General features: G+C 42.2%; 1 protein-coding gene across 1 annotated transcript; it reads right to left on the reverse strand.

Annotated features, from left to right (window-relative positions):
* Positions 1-830: 830 nt before the first annotated feature.
* On the reverse strand, positions 831-18,783 carry LOC308673045 (fibroblast growth factor 13; the record flags this gene model as incomplete). Its single annotated transcript, XM_081336422.1, has 5 exons — positions 831-3,084; positions 3,747-3,945; positions 15,039-15,142; positions 17,599-17,709; positions 18,780-18,783. The coding sequence occupies 5 exons, from the start codon at positions 18,781-18,783 to the stop codon at positions 2,948-2,950; spliced, it is 555 nt and encodes a 184-aa protein (XP_081192548.1). The 3' UTR covers positions 831-2,947.
* Positions 18,784-19,641: the final 858 nt, after the last annotated feature.

Below are 19,641 nucleotides of genomic sequence, written 5' to 3' on the forward strand. Positions count from 1 at the left end.
TGCTAGCTGGGAATTGTAGTCACCATGGCTTAACACATCTAACTTGGGGAAGACTCGCTGAAGGAACATGATGAATTTAAGTGAATGTCAGCGGTTGAAAAGGAAAGTGAGCCGTACTTTGCAAAACGTATGTCGGGTTCCTTAGATATTGATTGATGTTGACTTATGAAGGTTTTTTTTTTCCTCTCTCAAAAGGCAAGAGAACAAAGTGATTAATCTTTCTCAGTTCTCCCCTCCCCCGAAAAGTGACTCATGGCTTCTGATTCCAGGAGGCCACATTTTGCTCTGGCCGTCGAAAGCTACAGCTTGTTTGAAGACCAACTTGTTCCAGCAAGCGTGAAGATGTTCTTGGAAGTTGGTGGCCAAGAGTATGGAAGATCTTGGCTTCTTCTCCATTCTGCCATGTTTCTTGAAAGCTCTCCAGCCTCCTCTTAAATATGGTTTTAGTAATAATGAAAACATCTCCTTTGGGGTTGATGGAAGATGGGGAGATGACACCAAGTTAGGGGATTTGGAATTGGAAGTCTTTTGGGGAGGGAGGGTTTTTCTGCACCTGCCATCCATTCACACCTGAAGAACAGCTTTCCCCTAACAGTTACCTTAAAATGAAAGGCCCCCCTTATTCTGTGTCCCCTATGGTTATTGAAACTGACTAACCAAGAGGCTGTGCAAAGCTTCTCAAGCGTTTTTCCAGCTCTCCTTGGAGATGTTGATGGAATTCATCTGCAGATCTTCTACAGCTCTTCTTCTAGCATCTTGAAAGACGACAGGATTCCTTGCAGTATTCAAGGGTTTTCTTTTGCAAAGGACCCAGCCCACTTGAGAAGCAAGTAAAGTTTGAGATTGAAGTTCTGTAACTTACAAGACTGTCTTTCCTCTCTGATTTCTCCAGATAAGAAGCTCTAGACCTGAATGAATCCACGACCTAGGCTTTGTTATTCTTTGCTTTTCTTTTTTTTTAGAATGGACACCTTAATATAAATTCGTTTATTCAGTGCATGGTTGTATACAACAAATAATAAACATCTCCTCTGCACAAAGCGACAGGAAACAGCTCCTCCTGGCCCATATCTGCTTTGCACACGTTATCTTTGACAGAGAGCAATGCACAAAATCTTAAAACAGGTCATGCAACTTCTGAAGCCAGTATCCAACTTCCTCTCATGCAAGAGATATGATGAACTAAACATAAACTTAACTTTCTCTCCCTCCCTGGTTGCATTACTTCTGTTTCCTTAAAAAACAAAAAAAAACAACAAAAAAAAAACAAAGAAGGAAAGATACAATTCCAGCCTCTTGCAAATAGAAAATAAGGATTCAGGAAGTGGAGTCCTTGGTGCTCTCTGAGCTTGTTTGTTTTCTTGTAGATGTGTCATGACTCAACTAGATAAGATCATTGGTGATGGATGATGGAGATGCCATCTGCCCTGATGATGTTACCAGGTTGGATCATGAAACGTCTGCAAAAAAAGCCCCACCAAGCTCAGAGAGCACTAAGCACCCCACAGTTCAACCCTGAGCTACAAATATTCCCTTCTCTTGGATTCAGAAAGATTCCATGTGGTGATGCTTATACCTTTTCTTCTTCCATCATGATCTACCCAATTTCCAGCCAGATGTCATGAAGTCCCCCAGTCCTTTCCTGTCTTAACAGCTTCTCCGCTCTCCAGGCAAGGCCAGGAGAGATTAACCACCATCTCATTTCCTTCCATCCCAGTGACCTCAACAGGCTGGATTGCAATTCCTTTCCGTGTAGACTTTTTTCCCCAACTTATCCATGAATAACTCTTCCTTCTCCACCCACATTTTCAGGGAAGCAAAAGGAAAGATGTTTACAAATAAGGTGTCATGGTTTCCCTTATAAAAACGTAGTTAAGTCACTTTAGTTCCACAGTTTCTGTCTTTAGAAAAAAGAAGGTATATGTCCACAAGTTTTGCTTTTTGTTTTTTAGATATGATACACAAAATTTAATCAAGAGAACAGGAAGGGGGGGGGGGAAAGGAATCTACATTGTGGGAAGAACTCGATTCACCCTGTTTTAAAAAAATAACTATTTTCCACAGACGGGGAAATTAACACACATCTCGGTTCCTACAGACTGGGGGTTTAGCATGAGGCCTTGAAAAGGATGACTACAAATCTATAAAAAAAACTGTATATATCTCAGTTTGTGTTAAAATCACAAGAACACTTTTTTTTTTTGCTGGAGCCTAAGATCTACTGCGATCCGGTTCCAAACCTGATTTATTGATTATTTTTTCCTCAAGGTTACACTAGCATATTAGCAGGATTTTGCTTGGCTTGTAAAGACACAGCTCAAAACCCCTTCAAGAGAAGAGGCACAAAATAATGCCAAAAAAAGGAGATATATTCAGATTTCTTTTCCTTACCAAGCTTTATGATATATAAAATAGTAAGTTGAAAAAAAAGCAGAGGGTGTACAGAGTCCCCCTTCCCTTCTCTGAACCATTCATATATAAAACACTAAATATTGAAATTCCCTTCAAAGAGCAAAGAAAAAAAAAGAACAAACTTTGACAGGGTTTCTGTCTCAGTTTGGAAAGCAAAAATGTGTTTTAAAATGTTGTGGATTTTTTCTTTTTTCTCCCCAAGAGCGTACGTGAGGGGGAGAAGTAAAGGCAGAAGCAATGTGAGGCCATTGCTTTGTGTTTGTCTGGCTAGGCCTGTGTTTGCACAAGCGCATTTTACATCATGGGGGTGGGGTGGGGGGGGGTGGAAATCTTTCCTTTGACACGAATCATTTACGGTTATTTGGGGACCTCCGGAAAGTCCAAAGTCGCGGATAAAAGGCCAAGAGAGCTATCCCAGTTTGTTGGCATGTCGGGAAGGGCTGAACGGTAGGTGCAAAAATCAGGGTTCCACAACGGATCTAGAGGTAAAAGTTCCCACTGATGCTGCTTCTCTCCTCTCGCTTTTCCGTCCTGGCTACGTCGTTTCGTTTTGGCTCATAGATTTGCCGCCGTTCAAAGCTCCGGAGACGCTTCTGCTTTTCGTCGGGGTGCCACTGCCAGACCGTGAGAATTCAGTAAGGTCATGGAGGGAGGGTTCTTTGTACATGGCCACTGGTTGGAAAGGAGGAGAAAGGAAAGTCAGGGAAGAACCACAGACCGCTCTGCTGCTGGAGCAGGGATGGGGGTGTGTGGGGTTGGACTAGAAGTCCTCCAAGAGCCCTTCCACCCTTATGATTCTATGTTCTATGTTTTTTTAATTATTATTATCATCATCATCATCATCATCATCATCTGAAGCCACCAGGTTGCATACAGACCCCAGTTTATCCCCTCCAACCCAAATTGCCAAAATCCAGCGGTCTCCTTTCTTGCCCTTTTGAGCCCAGCCACAGACAGAAATGGAGGGTAAACAGCCAAACCTTCCCAACTTTATAGGAAAATGGCAACAATCCTGGCTCTGTCTAGGTGTGCTACCTGTTGCTTCCATTTGGGCCTTCTCCCCACCCACTCATTGCACACACACACACACACACACACACACACACACACAGAGAGAGAGAGAGAGAGAGAGAGAGAGAGAGAGAGAGAGAGAGAGAGAGAGAAATAAACAAGACTTGATGTCGCAGGAGAGGCAGACTCTCCAAAAGGCCTCTAGGGAAATGCAAAAGGGATCCTCAAGCATCCTGAGAACAAAACGGCAGGAGAGAAAAAAACAAAACAAATGGTATTCAAAAATCCTCTACAAATAGCTGAGGAAGTCTGAATGCTGTTACCTTTGAGTGGTTTGGGAAGGAAGTGCGCAGCAGGTTTGTTTTTCTTCACGTGATTCCCTTTCATGACTTCGCCTTCTTTGTTGAGACCCAAGTACCAGCCTCTTCCTGACTGCATCTGCCGGTAGATCATGGAAGAATAGGTGACGTAATAATTTTCAAACACGGATTCTTTGAACTTGCATTCTGGTGTGAAGTGTTCCTGCAGGGAAGGGTGGAGGAAGGAAAGACAGGCAGACAGACAGAAAGAAAGAAAGAAAGAAAGAAAGAAAGAAAGAAAGAAAGAAAGAAAGAAAGAAAAGAAGACAGAAAAAAGAAAGAAAGAAAGAGAAAGAAAGAAAGAATTATATTTGCACAACGTCCCATGGCCGTAGCCTCTGCCCCTCTCTGTTCTGCTCTTCTTTCCTTTCACCATAATCTAGTTTGGGAGCATGTCGCCATTGCATCTTAAAGCAATCATAACATCTAAAGTGAAGAAATATCGATCTGGAGAAGAATTTTGCTGCTCCAGCATGATTGGCAGATCAAGCGGGATCCTGTGTGGAGATGGGGAAAATGTGTTTAGTAGAAGGGCGGGGGGGGGGGGGAAATTAAGATCAAAGGATGGACGTTGAGAGTAAATGCTCTTTTACCAAGTGACTGATGTTAAAGCAGCATTTACCAGCTACCTCATTACATTGCTATTATTTATTTATAACGTTTTATCAGCCTGCCGCAGACCTGGGTGCTTTTGAAAGCTCATGACAGGGACTGGAAGCTGATACCAGGTGAACCATGATGGTTTTACACCATGGGTCTCTAGGAACCTTCAGGTTTCTGTAAGAAACAGTCTTAACTGGAAGAACCTCCATGAAAAATGTTTCATCAGACAAGTACTTATAAAGTCACCTCTCAAAGCAAAGGTTCTTCAAACTGGATTTCACTTGGCAATGTAATTCTAGACTTGGAAGGATCTGACAACTCAGTACTGGACATCTGTGTATACTTATCCCTAGTATTTAGTACTGGGAACATCTCCTAGATATTCTCCTAGAATCTTTACATTGAGGTAGATCTCACTGCTGTACATACTAAGGAAGGTGGCCAATGGTAACTTTTCAGAAGGTCTGAAGCCCAATTTCTACAAGTGTGTGACTCTGGCCTTAAGAGGATTGGAAGTTCAAAACACATATAGGACTTACTGTCTCCTGAAATAAGGCCTGAATGATATTCCTAACATTATCTCATGAAATCCAAGGACACATGGTTCTCTCAGAGACAACCTTGTTGGATTGTGAAGTGAGATCTGAAAGAAGAACTAACTTGGGTTTCAAGGTTAAGAAAGCTCTCATGGAATTGAAGATTCAGTGTCCTCACCTCAGTTATGTGGTGATGGCAGAAGTGGTAGAATTAGGTGGTCCATCAGAGCAAACAAGTAGGTTGGCTGTCTTATCCATTTGGAAGCTAGGTTTTGGAGGTCTAGATTGCAAAAATCCAGATAGACATGCTGGATGGCCGTAATACCACCTTTTCCTCCTCAATTTATTTTCTTCCACTCCCCAAACAACCCCTACTGTATGTCTCAGGTGGACTACAGAAATTTTTAACTGTTCTCCAAATCACTCAATGAGCTTTTCTGATAGAATTGGACATTGTTCTGGGAGTCCTTGATCCTAGTCCAACAGCCTAACTGTACTCCACAAACATTTTAATTTGACAACATTTTAGATCCAGGGGTCAAATAATATTAGTGTTACAGGTTCAGATTTTGATCAGCCAGTCACAATGGGTTTCCAGCAATACAGAATGTTGATTAGTCAGACTGATTTTGACTTGGTACTTATAGGTGCAGTGTGTAGTGGATGTGCATATACTTCAAATGCTTGCAAGTAGATATTTCTTTAAGAGACAGCATAAAGAGGTGATGGTGGTATTCTTGAAGTCACAAAAACAACAGAAGAAAGCCACGCACTGAAGTGAACTGGTGGGAAAGAGATGGGACACCATGGTGTTCATCATCCAATTAAGAGCAGTAAAAAAGAACCCTGGAGTGTGTTGAGAGGGTGATTATAGCTTTGGTACAGTAATCGGCTGTGTTTAGGGACTGCACAACTGGCTGCATTCAGAGATGGATGATCAAATTAGGAGCTGAGCCACTCTTCCGTCATCAAGCCAATTCTTCCGAGGGCCCCTTGCAACAATTGCAGCCCAAAGAACCGTTTTTGTAGACCTGCATCATTTTGAGTTTGGTTCATGCCCAGAACACAAATGCTTCAAGGCAAAACTACTTGAGGAAAGGTACAATCCTGGCCACATTGGCTGGATTTCCAGAGGAGCTTTGGAGAGACTGACCCTATGAGCTGTCATCTGGTAGAACAGCTTGCCACCCAAAGAGGTGGTTTTTTTCTCTGTTGGGGATCTGCAGCTGGAGGCTGGATGGTCATCTCTCAGAAGTCTTCTGCAAAGCCTGGTATCGAGCTGGAAGTCATACTGGATGACCTCCAAGACTCTACCCGATGATTTTATGATGTTTGAGAAGAAATGACCAGGGAAGTTTAATTAGAAAGAGCCTATATGTCCAACGGGCTTTTGGAGCTGAACCAGCAGCAAAGGTCCCCCTCCAGACATTATTCTTTGAGTGGTGTTGGGACATCCTCCAAAGCTAAAATAAGCAAGATTTGCTCCTTTGGGGACACCCAACTGCTTCTCCTGATCAGTTGCCAGATTCCAATGTCAAACGGTCCAGCAGGATGGTTGGCAATACTCAAGTGCTTTAAGTCTGAGTTCCTTGAATAAGGTGGGAAGTGGTGAGTGGACCTCTCCCCCCAAAATCTGCCCAGCATAATTTTATGAACTTCCAAAAGATCACTGAGTAATCCATCATGGAGTATCAAGTAGCGAAACTGATGTTCTCCACAGGATCTTAATCATGGTGGTATTTTGAGTCACTGGGCAAAAAGATTGTATATATGCAGTGTACTCTGAAGACGGTTGGGCAGAAGGTCCAGCATGATAGAAGTCAGGAGATTTGTAAAAGGAGAAATGGCTACAGTACTTATATACTGCTTCAGAGTGCTTTGCAAAACTAAGCGGTTTACAGAGTCAGCAGGTTGCCCCCAACAATCTGGGTCCTCATTTTACTTGACCTCAGAAAGACTGAAGACTAAGCCAACCTTGAGCCAGGCAGAATCGAACTCCTGGCAGTGGGTAGAGTTAGCAATATAATAGCACTTAGACTTAAATACTGCTTCACAGTACTTTAAAGCCCTCTCTAAGTGGTTTACAGAGTCAGCCGATTGCTCCCCAACAATCTGGGTCCTCATTTTACCAACCTCGGAAGGCTGAGTCAACTTGAGTAGTCAGGATCGAGCTCCAGACTGTGGGCAGTTATCTTACAATGCTGCATTCTAACCACTCTGTCACCAGGGCTCCTTTCCCGAAAGGTTGGAAAGCCTTAGACACTGCTTGAACATCTTCAAGGCAACAAACATTGGGAATAAAGCAGATCAAATGAAAGCAATGTTGGAAAAAGACAATTAAGAAAGCGACTGAAGATTCCTCTCACCTCACCTCGCCATATCTGATTTTGCCATGGAAAATTAGACAAAAACCCATATTGGGAAACAATGAGGGTGTCTCATGGCAAAAGAAGCCTCCATTGATATCTAGGAAAGAATATTTATGAGAAGAAAGGGAAGTGAGATCAAAGGTAACGGCCTTGATGTCAGATACCTTTGAAAAATGAGTCCACAGATAATCAAATCTTCAAAAGGAGATAGGTCACTGTGGCTTGCAAATTTGCAAAGGAGGCTAACCTAAATCAGGGAAGTTCTGATCGCCCTCATGCCAGCCTGGAAACATCTCCTTAAAAATGACTTCACCAAGTTCATTTGCACTTTTCCCCAAGAAGTACGTGGTTGCCTTTCCAACCTCTTTTGAAAAAAAAAAAAATGCAACGTGGCTTGTCTGTTCTACAGTTCACGTGGCTGATTAACCCAGGCTCCTAGCCCTTTATTCATCAGAAATCAGACAAGAGCTTTAATTTAAAGTGTCACAACATTGAGCAAATGCTTTGACAGAACGGTAACAAAGCTGAGAGGTTAATGAGGAATAGGTTAATTTCCTACGGTAGCAAAACGTTCCATTCCCCCCCTCCCTCAAAGTGATAAATCCTAAATTAAATAAAGTGTGGGATGATAAACTCAAATGAAGAAGTCAAATTAACAGCCAAGAAAAATGAACGATAGAAGAGGCAACACAAACAGAAACTTGAGATGTGACAATATGCAGCAGACAACCAGTTTAAATAATTAAAAAATGGAAAATATGGAACCCCCTGGCTTGGATGCTCTTTTTCCTCCCATTTTTCTTGGCAGTCTTCTGTAATCTCAAAAACCTATTTTCTTGAAAATAAAATGTTTCAATGGAGCTAGATTCCTGGTAGCTTAACCAACACAATAGCAGTACAGAAATGGCTTGTCATTCTTTTCTGGCTGAGATTTGTGTGTGTGTGTGTGTGTGTGTAAAAAAAAATCATGTCTGTCAGCCCTGATATTTCTCATCCAAGTTCCAAACAAGGGTGAAAATCAAGGATTCTCCTTGGAATTGAACAACTGCTAAAGATCTGACTGCCTTTTCTCTTTAGACCACAAGACACCAAAACTAAATTTAAGGAGTCCTTTCCTATTTCGTGGGCCATTACACAGCAATCTATAAGATTCTCCCTTTAAAAATTAGGCCTGCCTTTATCTCAGTGACATTTTAATTTCATTGTTCAGTTATATTCCAAACAACGGCACTAGACGGTTGAGGCGCACAGTTGAGGACCATTTGCCCAGTTGGAAGTTACAGAAGTGATTAGCAGATTCTGATGGAAAATGGACTGTTTAATACTTTGAAGAAGCAGAAGAGCCCTCCCTCCCTCCCTCCCTCCCTTCCTCTCCCTCCCTCCTTGATTTCCTTCTTTCATTTCCTCTCCCTCCCTCCTTCCTTGATTTCTTTATTTCATTTCCTTCCTTCCTTCCTCTCCCCCCTCCTTGATTTCCTTCCTTCCTTCCTTCCTCTCCCCCCTCCTTGATTTCCTTCTTTCATTTCCTTCCTTCCGTCCTCCCTCTTCCTTGATTTCCCTCCCTCCCTCCTCCCACTATTCCCTTCTATTGACTCTGTGCCCCAACATGCAATTGGGATTAAAATCATATGCATCAACGTGAAAACAACATCTTCATCATCTTTCCATAAAATAGCCAAAAACAATCCATTGGCCTGAGGGGTTGTCACAACAGTCCCGCTCCCAAGCAGCTTGGTGAAATAATCACGTTTTCACCCGTTTCCTAAAAAAACAAACAAACATATGTATGGACTTTCTTCCCTCCCACCCCAATCTGTCAGCCTCCGTCTGGTTAATTCTGTCCCAAAATTTTCTTCTGTCTCCTTCTGCCTTAATCACCATCTAACTTGTTTCATCATTGAATTTCTGCAAGCTAAATTATAAGTTTGGCAGATGAGCTGTTGTTACCAACGTCACGGGTACAGAAGCAAAGGAACAATAACAATAATAAATTACAGCTGCCAAGAACAGGTGGAATTTGTTATTTAAATTGGACTGTGGCAACCAAAGTATCATTTCAGGCAAACAAGATTAAATGAAGAGGATATGCCAACCAAGGGAGAAAAGATCAATAGGATGTCATTTGAAAATATGAAAAGATGGCCTTTGTTTTTCCATCTCAAGATGAAAAAGTACCGATTCTTTCCGTCTTGTTCTTCTCCTCACCCCAAGTGCCAAGGTGCAGTTATAAAATTACAGGGGTGAGTGATCTTTCAAAATCTGTTCTTAAATCACCTCCACTCCAAAAACATCAGCATCTCCAAACCAGGATCTCTAGTGGTGCCATTGCCAATCTGTCTTGGAGGGTGCTGGCATCGTCAGGATTCCACCATGGATAATAGAATTTAGGGGATTCAGAGCAAAGGGGATTATATGCCGGAGGTCCCGACGTCAAATCCTAGGGTCTTTACAAAGGGCTGTGAAAACCCTGGAGAGAAAAATATCCAGTCTATATAGACCAACCTTCCTCAATGAGATGGTTTCCAAATGGACCAAAGGTACATTCCCAGAATCCAACCTACTGAGAACTTAATAAGAAAGGCCTGCCTGCCATTAATGGCTCCAATCCTTCAGGGTTTTCAAGACAAAGGCTTGGGAGCATCTGCAACTGAGATTTAGTTTTTTTGTCTGTTTGAAAATTTAGGTAATTTAGTTCTCCTGGTCCGGTCTGAGCAAGGCTATGGGGCAGCAATTCATCTCCCATTGTCTCAGCTATCCATCTTAATGAATCCCCTTCTCCAAACCAACGCTCAGCAGCTACAGGAGAAAAGGGGTACCTTTGGAATTCCAAATGTGGGCTTGTTCTCTCTCATTGAGGAATCTCGGTTTGCCTTTATGCAGGTTTCCTGTTTGGGAGGAACCGTGGCAGGCTTCAGTCTTGGAGTGACAATAAGAATAGATTGATTAATTTGAAGCCGTCCTTTGCTTTTCATTTCCTGTTCTGAATGAGTAGCAACAACGGCAAAGTGGGAAGGAAGGCAGGTTGAAATTCTCTGAATAAAAAAGAGAGGGGGACTAATCTACTGGCAGAGGTTTGCCATTTAGGCATCTTCTCCCTCCCTCCCTCCCGCTTCAATCTCTTAGACATTGGCAGCATCTTAAGTTATGAATCAATCTCCATCCAGATCTTGTCACATCACAGGGATATATTCATTAGTCAATTTCATCAAACGCTGTCCAAGCTTGCAAAAGCTTTGCATGCAGATTTTTCTGAAGCTGCATGATTTTTTTCCCTACAAAACTTTCATCCAATGGTTTTTATTGTCCATCCTCAGATCAATCCATTTTCTTCTTTCTCTCATTTTTCTCTAGGCTGGCCTGGTCTTAAACTTGTGAGCCTCACCATCAAAACTTTGCAAAACAGGGAATTATGACTTTCCTTGGATGGACTGAGGGAGGAAGGCATTGAAAAGAATCCAAGCTGCTGTCCCGTTAACTATAAGCTCCCCCTTCCTAGGGTATTACATGCTATATATTAAAAACACAACATTTTCTCTGATTTGTTTATAAGAGATGACAATGTTTGGTTGACATTGACTGGGATAGGTTACTATCAGGAAACAGCAATGAGGAAGTTAGAAAAAAATATTCCAAACAAGGCAGTGACAATCTCTCTATTGCTGCTACCTCGTGGTAACTATGAAGTTAGGAGCTCAGCTTGAATGGGTCTAGAGTTGACTTGTAATCTCCAGCCCATTAGTTGTGCTGGCAAGTCACGGAGCTATGACAGAAGAAAAAAAAATCTACTTTTTTACTTTACACCAACATGCATTTTTCTCATTCCTCCAAACCCCTTTTTTTATCCCTCCATTAAAAAGCAGAACTGGGCAGAATTAGGAGGAGGAGGAGCAGGAAGAAGGGGGGGGAGGAGGAGGGGGAGGAAAAGAAGAGATCAATAAAAAGAAAAAGAAAAAAGAAAGGAGGAGGAGGAGGGGAAGAAGGAAAAAAGAATGAAGGAAAGTAGAGGAAGAAGAAAGAAGCAGGCAGCAAAGGGAGAACAATATACAGATTTCAGTACGGATAAAGATTTATAAACAAGAGAGGATCAAAGAGGAGATGCTTTGCTTTCCTCTTCAAAGGAATTGGTGCCAGCCTGGCAGACACATAGGGAGGAACAAGAGAGGATGAATTTCATATACCGATTGATCTAGTCTGTCTCCAAATGTGAGCAGCAACCTCCCCGATTTTCCCTCGGCTTTTAGCCTTACGAGTAAAACTGAAGTCAAGTAAAAAGGGTCAATGGGGAATTTTCAGGGTTGGCAATTACATGACATGTCGTGGGTATTTTTTTTAAAAATCGACTCAAGGGAATGACACAAAGCACAACAACTTTTGCATTGCTAGTCCTTTTTGAAGGCCTGTGCCGATGGATAGCTGCTGTTGACATAGGTGGAGAGGCAACTCCAGCACACAACTATACTAACGAGGGTCCAAAGATTATCTGAGGAGTCCAGAGATTTCTGTACTTCCAACCAGCAGCTGTGTTGCTATTCTTTTCTCCCAGAGTCAAGAAACAAAGCTTTTTTGTGTGTGCAAAAATTTGGTCTAGTGATGAAGGTACCAGGGTACAAACCAGGAAATTGTGAGTTCCAGTTCTCCGGCCTGAGGTACGAAAGACGGCCGGGTAAGTTTCTGTTAGAGTCCCTCTTTCTCAGCCCAACCTGCCTGAGAGGGCTGCTGCTGTTGTTGTGGGGAATATAGGAGGAAGAAAGAGGATTAGGGATGTTCGCTGCCTTGAGTTAATAAAGTAATAAAGGCTGGATTAAAAAGAGAAATGTTCCCAACATTGTAGAGTCTTTGCGCTGCAGATGGTTACATTCTTGTTTTATTGTCTACCTATAAGCTGTTAAGAGGTGCCTGGTTGTAATAGAGCATAAGAAAAAAAGGATAGGATAGGATAGGATAGGATAGGATAATAGAATAGAATAGATGGAAAATTAGAATAGAATAGAATAGGTAATAGAATAGAATGGGAGGGAGGGAGGGAGGGAGGGAGATAAAAAGAGGAGAATCTATCAGGGAGAAGTTTCTGTTAAAATTGTCTTCCTTGTGGATCACTTAGTTACAGATCAGACAGGTTTTTCTTTCTCCTTTTCAATGCAGGGAAGCACAGACAAACCACACATGCCCGCCCCTCAATCCCTACTGCAGAGGTGCTTTAATTGATGCTTTGCGGCCTCCGTCCACTCCTCATGCACCAAAGGAGTTTGCAGGGGCCATGGCCCCCTCAGACCATTCAAACAGCACGGGCTGCTCTCTCTGTGTGTGTGTGTGTGTGTGCGCGCGCGTTCCTATGCAGTTGTGTGAAAACCACCCTTTGGGTTTGTCACATGCAGAAGGGAGAAATTTCTAGCAAACCAAAAGGTCAGTGACTGAGTCTCTGGCCACCCACGCATTGGATCACATGCTGCCGCAGCATCTTCGTTCAGCCTGTTTAGAGATCAGCAATTCTTGGGCTGGCTGTTTGGATTGACACCCCCCCATGAACATCCCCCCCTCAGTGTGAAGGCTCCTCGTCCAGCCTGGCTTGGTAATTGTGATGCATTGGAGGTGAGGCACAAGCAAAGCAAAGCATTGGAACGGAACCGAATGAGGAATTCTTCCAATTAGCCATCTCGGCAGGAGAAGACAGCCATTTCCTTAGGAGCCTCCAATAGCTGGGGTCACCCCTGAGACCTTTTATTTATTAGCTTGCTTTTCTGCAAAATGAGGAGGTTATGGCAGGAGAGCAAGCTCTCCACCTCCCTGTTTGGGTGGTTGAGGTCAACTCTTCCGGCCAAGAATCATCGGGAAGGTCAGAAGCAAGACCCGAAGGTAGCCTTAGCCCTTCCTTCATGGTCTGCTTCAAAACTCAGGGCTCACATCACTCATTTGAAGGATGGTGAGATTCCCTGTCCCATGCTGCTTCTGAGGAACATCTGAACATCACAGTCAAAGGCGGGATCCAAAACATTTTTCTGAATTTCATCACTCAGTGGCCCTGATTGTATTCCCCTTATGTCGGATTCACGTGTGTGCCTTAGCCAATCCAAGGTCTTATTTTTACCCCTAAAGCTAATTTGAAGCCAGGTTCTTGGAGACAACATCTGCTCTCCAATGATCTTGTTGGTTATTTCTTTTGAGGTCCCCCTATAAAGAGAGACAGGCTGGATGGGGGATACTAATTTTATTTTATTTTATTTCTCTACTTATTAGTTAGAGTTTAGCCTGCCTTTTGTTCAGGGTGATTTAGGTTGAGCCGAGTAGACAGGGATTGGCCCAAAATCACCCAGGGAATTCAGTAGCTAAAGATAGTCTAGGTTTCCTTGAGGCTAGTCCAACACTTTAACTCTACGACACCAGCTTTCATATTTACTTGTAATTTAATGCTAGCTTCTTCTCCAGAAATGAAAAGATGCCATGAATAATTCATCCCAAACCTGCCCGATCTTCTTGATAACTCTGCAAGCTAGATTGGGGTGGATGATGCTGAACAGCCAATGGTCAGCCAGGCATGGCCGAGTGGGCGATGAGAACATAAGCATCAAACATTAACCAAATTTCTTTTCTTAAACAGACATGTACAACATCAAGATTTATTTGCTTCAGGCTTTAGCCCTTCCTGTTTTTTTTTCTAGAAGTCACCCTTAAAATTAATTAATGAATTACATATCTCAAGAAAGGCAACCCTTTAAAAATGTTTCCTTCCTTCCTTCCTTCCTTCCTTCCTTCCTTCCTTCCTTCCTTCCTTCCTTCCTTCCTTCCTTCCTTCCTTCCTTCCCCTCCATCATCAAGTAAAGATGATTGAATTTTCTTTATTAAACATGTAGAAGGAAGATCAGAAGTCAAATACCACACAAAATATCCTCTGAATATCAGATCAGAAGCAAACCACGAATCTACTTATTGAGAGCCTGGATGGAGCCTGTCAGAGCTTTATCAGACAAATCTCTTTAATATCTCATGCGCCTTCTCCTGAACACTGCAGATGCTTATTTTAATCATAACTCATAGCCACAAAAAAGTGGAAATAATATTCGTATCAGCTTATTACATTTCCCTGCTTAGTTACCTTTAGACTGCCACAGTTCAGCCATGGTGAGGGATTCAACATTAATTCAATAATCTTTTGCATTCTCCAGATAAATATACTTGAATAAACTTAAGCATACTCTAAATAAATTGAGGCATGCTCTAAATCTTCCAAAAGAAATATGGAATTTAGAATGTGGAATATACAATCCTAGGGCTTCAAGGCACCTCGGAGGTCTTTAAGTCCATCTCTGTGCTCAAGGCAGAAGATCTTACAGCATCCTGGTCAAATGGTTGTACAATTTCTACAGGTAGTCCTCAACTTACAACAACCATTCAAAGTTACAACACCATTGAAAAAAGTGACCTATGACCATCGCCACATCCTGGTGGTCATGTGATGAAAATTCACACCCTCCGCAAATGACTCTTATTTATGACAGTTGCACGTCCTGGATTTTGTGACCTTTTGACAAGCAAAGTCAAGGGGGAAGCCAGAGTCACTTAACCATCATGTCACTAACTAAACAAATGCAACAATTCACTTAACAACTGTGGTCATAAAATGGGGCAAAATTCGCTTAACAAACATCTCGCTTAGCAAGAGAAATTTTGGGCTCAACTGGGGTCATAAGTCGAGGGTCCAATGCAAGGCAGACCATCCAGCTGAAAAGAAAAAATAAAGAATGGACACTTACTGATGTGTACAAGTAGCCTTCGCTGTTCATCGCTAAATACAGCTTTGTCTGAACCCCTTGGATAGCCACCACTCGTAAGCCCACAGGGATGAGGTTAAACAAAGCTAGGAGAAAAATGGAAAGAAGAAAAAAGTTAGTCCCTCAATCTGAATTGGGGAAATCAAATCAGGTTTTCCCATAAATGGGAAAAGCTGTAATGTCAGTATAAGAGAGAGAGAGAAAAAAAAGGAATCAACTGACAAGAATCTCCTTGGGAATTTAACCAGAATGTTTCTCGATCAAGTTGACTCTTGAATAAGTCTTGTGTTTCCTAACCCATTGGTGGGCTTCCAGGATATTTTGGACTACCACTCCCAATGTCCTCAGCCAATGCTCCCAGGAGAACACAAGAGTAGCAGATAGTCTTCTATTTGAAGGCATTGCCAGTTTTATTTTCCCAAACCCATCTACAATTTTTCAACTCCATCAACCCCAATCTACCAGCCGAAGGGAGAGGATGAAGTCACCCATGCAATGTTAGCATCCGTGCAACAAGTGACCATCTTCTTCCACTCTTTGGAGATCCAATCTGCTCCCTAAATTAATTAATTATCCCAAGTACAGAGAGCAGCCCCAGAAGGATAGCATAGGGGCAAGGACAATCCTTCTCACTTTTCTTACATCAAAAAAGGGACATGTGCATCAACATGAAAAGGCCCTTTAACAAATTCAAAGCAGATATTCCACGGGATGTAGCTAAAGGATGACCTTTCTGCAGAAATCAATTCATTTGGCTAGTTCATTCCCAGGCATCATGCAGCCATCCAAACCAACAACTCCACCTTGCAAAATTCCTTACACTACTGAAACAGTTCAGCAATATTTCATATTCATGGCAGGGGAGGTGGCGTTGGTTGGTAAAGCTCATGTAACATCAAGACATTACATTATTTAGCAGTTGCCAAAATGTGCTAGTTGCTCTCAAACTTTCCAGAGAAGCTAAATAAAGATCAAGAATTTTCAGGAGAAACTCCTCCAGTGCCAAAGCAGAGTAGCCAGAATTACGAATTGTTGAAGTTGTAATTTATGGTGTATGGCTTCCCAATCACTGGTACTGTCTATGCCTGAACTGGACAATGTTTGATATAGGAGATAGCAAAGTTCAGTGACTGGAAATATACTACAAGGGCCAGATCAAATTCATGGACTAAGACTACATTTTCTGCATCTCTCCAAGATTTTTGGAGATATTTTTAAACTTTTCTGAGGGCCGGCTTTTAAAATTGTGTTCAACCCTATTCTAAATCTTAGGTTCCATTCGCTGTGTATTTCTTGCTTCAGATTGTTAGGCAATCATTCCACAAACTTTAGAGTGGTTTCTTGATCTACAAGCAGATGGATGGATAGATCAATGGATAGATGGATGGAAGGATGGATCAATGGATGGATGGATGGATGGATGGATGGGTGCATAGATGGATTGCGGGCAGATCTGAGATTCCAGGTTGCCCTTTGACAGCAGTAGCTCTTCAGCCTTTCAGATGATGATGTTTCCTAATCCTTTCCACAGGAGAGGAAACTAAAAGTGGGACCTTCAGCACCGAATCAGCCGTTCTCTGTCATTAAACCCTTAAAGGTAGCCGAGAAGGCATTTGCATAAAGTCCACACAAATTGGCCGCTGTTTACTTCTATCAGAGCATGCAACCTCTAATAAAAGCTGAAGATGTTTTCTTATCTTGGTTGGGCATACAGACTGACTTCTGTTGGGCCTCTTTGAAATTCCACTGTCTCATCTTTACTGGAGAACTGAAGAGAAAGGAAATATCTGAAGCATTTGTTTTGCAGAAGAGATGGCCATCTTATCTCTGTTCTGAATTTTAGAACCCGGGAAGCAGACAGTTCTATTTGAAGCCGGGTATTACTTGGATGAGAATTATTTATTTATTTATTTGATAATGATAAGCTCAGCTTTTTGAAACTGTAAATGAGGGCTTGCATCAGAGGGGAAGAAATGAAATAGTTTCCTAATCTGTGCACCACCACACTCAAAAGGTTATTTGCCCCCAGTTCATACACGTCCTATTTACTGAAATACACTAATGCTCCATTGCACACCGTAACGCCGTGGAAGGGGAAGGCAGACCAATGGAACTGAAGCTCAAGATTTATGGAAACAAAACAGCCATCAGGATTACTAGCCCTCACCACTGCATAAGTGGGAGCATTTAATTCTCCTTATTCTAAAAGGAGAATAGCAGTATTGTTTTAAGTCAGGTAAAACTGGAATGGGAAAGGAACCTTTCCTGATCAGATCATTAAAAACCCGACTCAAAAAAACTGAGGATGAATACATCCATATATGTGCATGGAGATACCATCTGGGCCAGTTTTGCAGAAAGCAAAAGTATCTCTGCAAGCTTTATCTAAGTGTTTCTCTTCGGCAGGTTGAACAGCAAACATGAACGCAGTGATGATGTCACGGCCAAATGAGCATAGCCTTTGAAAAACACCCATGCATATGGACTAGCAGGCTGTGCAAACAAACCAAACAGGCTCTTTTATGTCTAACAATATACTCACTATATGTGCTTTCTTCCTCTTTCGTTCCATCAATGGTTCCATCTGCTTGCAACTGCAAATGATATCCTTGCCGGCTGTAAAGTTTTGTGATGATGCCTTTCAGCTGCGGTTCTGTAAAGCAAAACAAACAAGCAGAAAAGGTTAGAAACCTGAGTCCGTTGTATTCATGATGGTTTCAAGCAGACCAAAAGCTGTGCCTCATTTGTTCCCCCAAGGAGAAAGAAATGGGATTAGAAACTTTCCTATGATTTGAGATATAGATAGATAAATGGAGAGAGAGAGAGAGAGAGAGAGAGAGAGAGAGAGAGAGAGAGAGAGAGAGAGAGAGAGAGAGAGAGAGAGAGAGAGAGAGAGAGAGAGAGAGAGAGAGAGAGAGAGAGAGAGAGAGATTTTAAATCAGCACCATGGACAGCATCCAGTCTTCAGGCTATAAAGCTCTGTGGATGACATTAAATCCTGAACAACTTCATAGAGAATCAAAATTCCAACATATTACCTGGATGAAGGAGCAAAGACTGGATTTCTCTTAAGATTAGAAAGATAGCTAGAAGGAAACTTAATTTTTTAACGATCTGAGATTCATTAAGAGAGGAACAGGGAAAGGCTTGCTAAAATGGTTGCTGGTGGATCACATATGGCGTGGCAGACTATGAATATGTGACAGCACAGATAGGTGTTTGTCTGAGGCATAGAGCATTGTATGAATCTGACCATTTAGGTTAATAACCTTTGTTTATAGAGCAGCTGTGAACCCAGCTAATTGTAGCCCAGGCGATAAAATCTTAAGAACCACCACGACTTTATTTTATTTATTTTTATTTTAATTCCATTTATATCCCGCCCTTCTCTGAAGACTCAGGGCGGCTTACAAGCTTAGCAGTAGCCTTCATTCTATGTATATGCCTGCTTATTAGGGCTTTCACACACACCCCAAGCAGCATTATTACAAAGTCAGCTTAATTGCCCCCAACAATCTGGGTCCTTTAGTAAGGTTGGTCATGTCCAAAAACTCAAGGGCAGTGACTTCAAAGAATAAAGGTTTTAGGATTGTCCACAAAAATATGATTGTTACTACTGCTCAGGAAACATGCTTATCTTTTAAATATGTCTTGGCTGTTGGCCACATTAATCTTAGAGTCTCAACATTTCCATGCAACCTTCCCCAAGCTGGGGAGATTCACCCATACCCCAATATTTGCACGGTCCTTCTAACATGGAAGACACTTAATGGCACAGCCTTAAAGCCTCTCAGCTCCACTCCATACACCATGGATGTTAATTCTGCTGGAAGAAGCGTCTGAGGTTAAAGGCAGGTCCTCACTGAACCAAATCCATGGAAATAACCAGAGGATCTTGGAGGACAGAAACCAAGATTTAGACCACCCTCATGTAAAAACATCAAAGGAAATCTCCTTCCAGAAAATACCAAGACGTGCATCATAGTTAGTTTGACATGAGCATGAGGGTTTGTCTTAGATCAAAACTCGAGCCCAATTAGGAAAGCAGAAGCCAACTCCAGAGAATTGCAGGAATTGCAGGTTCTATTCTCAAAGCGCTGAAATTAATCTTCTCCCATGTCACCTAAGCAAGGTCTGAACAGACACAACCTGCTGCCCTTAAACAATCTGGCTGTGTGAATGCTGCACACTGACCAAGCGGTCCTCTTAATCTGATTTCCACCCAGAGCACAGGTAGTCCTCGAATTACTAGTTCATTTAGTGACCATTCAAAGTTTACAACATCCACTGAAAAAAGTGACTGATGGCTGTTTCTCTCCCTTCTGACCATTGCAGCATCCCCATGGTCACGTGATTCATATTGGGACGCTTCACATTTACGACTGGTCACAGTCTCTCCTGGGTTCACCTGATTCCCCTTTTGCGACCTTCCGACCAGCAAAAGTCAGGGGGAGGAAAAAAGCCAGTTTCACTTAACAACCATGTTACTAAGTTGACAACTGCAGTGATTCCCTCAAAAATCGTGATGAGAAAGGTTGTAAAATGGGGCAAAATTCATTTAACAAATGTCTCGTTCAGCAATGGA

Source organism: Vipera berus (assembly GCF_964194415.1).
Source record: "Vipera berus genome assembly, chromosome: 11".
Lineage (NCBI taxonomy): Eukaryota > Metazoa > Chordata > Lepidosauria > Squamata > Viperidae > Vipera > Vipera berus.